This window comes from Gaeumannomyces tritici (genome assembly GCF_000145635.1).
Source record: "Gaeumannomyces tritici R3-111a-1 unplaced genomic scaffold supercont2.252, whole genome shotgun sequence".
In the NCBI taxonomy this organism is placed as follows: Eukaryota; Fungi; Ascomycota; class Sordariomycetes; order Magnaporthales; family Magnaporthaceae; genus Gaeumannomyces; species Gaeumannomyces tritici.
Genome location: NW_008804796.1, coordinates 1 through 2,601, shown reverse-complemented (window position 1 = coordinate 2,601; position 2,601 = coordinate 1). Strand labels below are relative to the sequence as shown.

Below are 2,601 nucleotides of genomic sequence, written 5' to 3'. Positions count from 1 at the left end.
ACCCCTGGGCCCAAGCGTTTGCCTGTGGTGGTTGACAAGAACCCGCACCGCCCATCCGTTTGCCTTGTGCCAAGGACGCCCTGGGCATGGTTGTGAAAGCACGGGGCCAAAGGCGGCCACGGCTGGGATCTGCGTTTGCTCACCCCTGCCGTCCAACTGGATGCGGGCCGAGGTGCGGTGGGCGAGGGACAGCCAACGACAGATGCGAGAGGGGTACCTGGGTATTTCAAGGTGGTGTCGAGCGGCTTAGCACGGCAAACACCGCACGCATCGCAATGGAAAGGGCAAACGGAAAGCCAACAAAAAGAGAGTATCTTGTTGGTAAATGAAAGAAGCGAACAAGGCGGGGCAGGCACCCGTACAAAGAAGATGGCGCTATTGTAGCACGGGCTCATCCATCGCAAACACTCGGGCCAACGCCACAGCGTTATTCCCCTGGGCGCGAGAGCTGCTGTGGCACCAGCGGTCACGACGGCAGGAAAGGCCGTGGCACAGGCAAGCCCTGCCCGCCGAGACCACGACAGCGGCGCCGGCACCTCAGGTTGGCCCGGGCTGTCGCCGAAGCAAGCGGTGTGAGGAGCTGGAGGGAGTAAGGCTCGAAAGGGGAAAAGGGAACGAGACAACACAAGCCCTACACTGTGCCTACTACCCCGTACCTTGTATGTAAGAACCGGACTTCGCCCGCCGTTGCTTGCCGGTACGCTGCCGGGGAAAGAAAACAGCGATGATGGGATAAAGGGGGAAATAGTAAAATGCTGCAGGTTACCGCGCCATGAGACAGCAGCAACAATTGGTCGCGACGTGGCAGGCCGCCCGATGAGCCGAGCCCTTACTGGGTGTCGTTGTCTTTTTTGTGACCTGTCCAGTACTAGTCTGCCCTCTCTCTCATCAAACCCTGACTGTTCCTGCGCAGGGCGGCTGTTTTAGTGCGGCGCACAGCGTCACGCCATCCATGCTGCACGCGCCTTCAACCTGCCATGCTTCAGCTCTCTGGAGGTCCATTTTTGTTGATCATCTTCCTAGCGTTGAACCCTCTCAGAAATTATCCAGGCCCCGTGTCCGGAGTCGCTCTGAGACCAACTGGGCTCGCTGCCAATGGGCGGGCGAGGCCGTGTGCGGGCGCGGGGTGACAGCATATGCAGCGCATGTCATAGCCGAGCGAGGCGTCCTATCATGTCTTGCAGCAGCAGCAGGAACAGCGCAGGTCACCTCCAGCCACTCTTGGGGGTGTTGCTCAGACCGCTCCGCGCCGCCGTCCCGTGAGCATAATCACAGCCAGCTGATGGGGCACACCGCTCGGCCAAGCAAAGGCAGGGGGAGGGATACCGTCGGCGGTGGCACAACCGATGATGGCGCTGGCAGTTGCTCCCGAAAGGGAGCCACAGTTACGCAAACGGGCACTGGCGGCTGGCGTATGTCTTCACGTCGTCAGCTCGGGCCCGTCGAAAGCTCTGGCTCAATTTAAGCATGCATGCGGGACTGGGAGTTGATGCGGCATGGGTCATAAGTGCCGGCAGATCTGCACAGGGCCTGACGTGACCCTGGGCCCCTGGGGCTGCCTCGGACGATAATAGCTGGGCTGGATTCTAGGATCATCATAGGCAGGTATGGTGTAGGCATTGGCGAGTTGGGGATATGTTGCGGCCCTGGATCGGTGGGGAGTATGGACGTCGCCATCTGCGGCGGGGAAGATAGCCATGGCACTTGTATTGGTGTTTGCATGCATGTGCATGGATACCACATCTTTTGGCGGCATTGACCAAAAAAGGAGAAGATTGATGGAAGTATGTCTTTATCAGCGTGTGTCTTGGTCCATGTTCAATTTGTGGAAAAAAAGAAGATGTTGAGGTCCAATGGCCGCTGTAGTGATTACGTCATGCTCAAAGCAGGGGTTTGTTAGGCTGAGCTGCACTGTTGTCAGTGCTATTTTGACCCCATGCAACGAATCTGGTTCAACCAATACCAATGCCAATGCTCCTCAGGCTTCAGCAAACCAACCACCCAAGTGAAACGCCTTCAGCTTTCATGGCCAACACTCATTTTATCACAAATAGCTCGTCAAACAGCAGCTGCATCTCAGCCGTGCCCCAGCCATGGCAGAAAGCCAAGCCTTGCAGAGGCTGTCTGATGTCCTTTGGGCGCATGGCGCTCAGCCCGATTCGGCTGCCCTGAAGGAGGCATTCCAGCAGGGCCCCGAGGCCGCCGCCTGGGTCCAACATCACCTGACCGCCGACACGCTGCTGTCGCGCGACGAGCTGGACCAGTGAGCCTGCCCTCCCGCTTCACACAAGCCCCCCTCCCGCGCCCTCGGGCCGTGACACTGACGCGCAGACAAACGCACAGGTACAAGGCCCTGGAGAGCTCGGGCCAGGCCGGCCGGCTCGCCGTCAACGCGGGCGGCCTCGACGCCGTCCAGCCGCTAGACGACGCCGAGCTCCGCGCCGCCATCGAGGAGCTGAACCGCTCCACGTCGGCCGTCGCCCGCCAGACCGAGGCCCTCCGCCACCAGCAGGACGCCCTGGGCCGCCTGCTGAGCCAGCGCTCCGCCGCCGCCGACGCGCGCGCCACCATGGCCGCGCGCGGGCCGGGCTGCCGAGGCCG

General features: G+C 60.9%; 1 protein-coding gene across 1 annotated transcript; it reads left to right on the top strand.

Moving 5' to 3' along the window:
* Positions 1–2,093: 2,093 nt before the first annotated feature.
* GGTG_14321 (hypothetical protein) lies at positions 2,094–2,534 on the top strand (the record flags this gene model as incomplete). The annotated part of the gene is made up of 3 exons (XM_009232248.1): positions 2,094–2,263; positions 2,344–2,469; positions 2,513–2,534. 3 exons carry the CDS (start codon positions 2,094–2,096, stop codon positions 2,532–2,534), a joined length of 318 nt encoding a protein of 105 aa, XP_009230512.1.
* Positions 2,535–2,601: the final 67 nt, after the last annotated feature.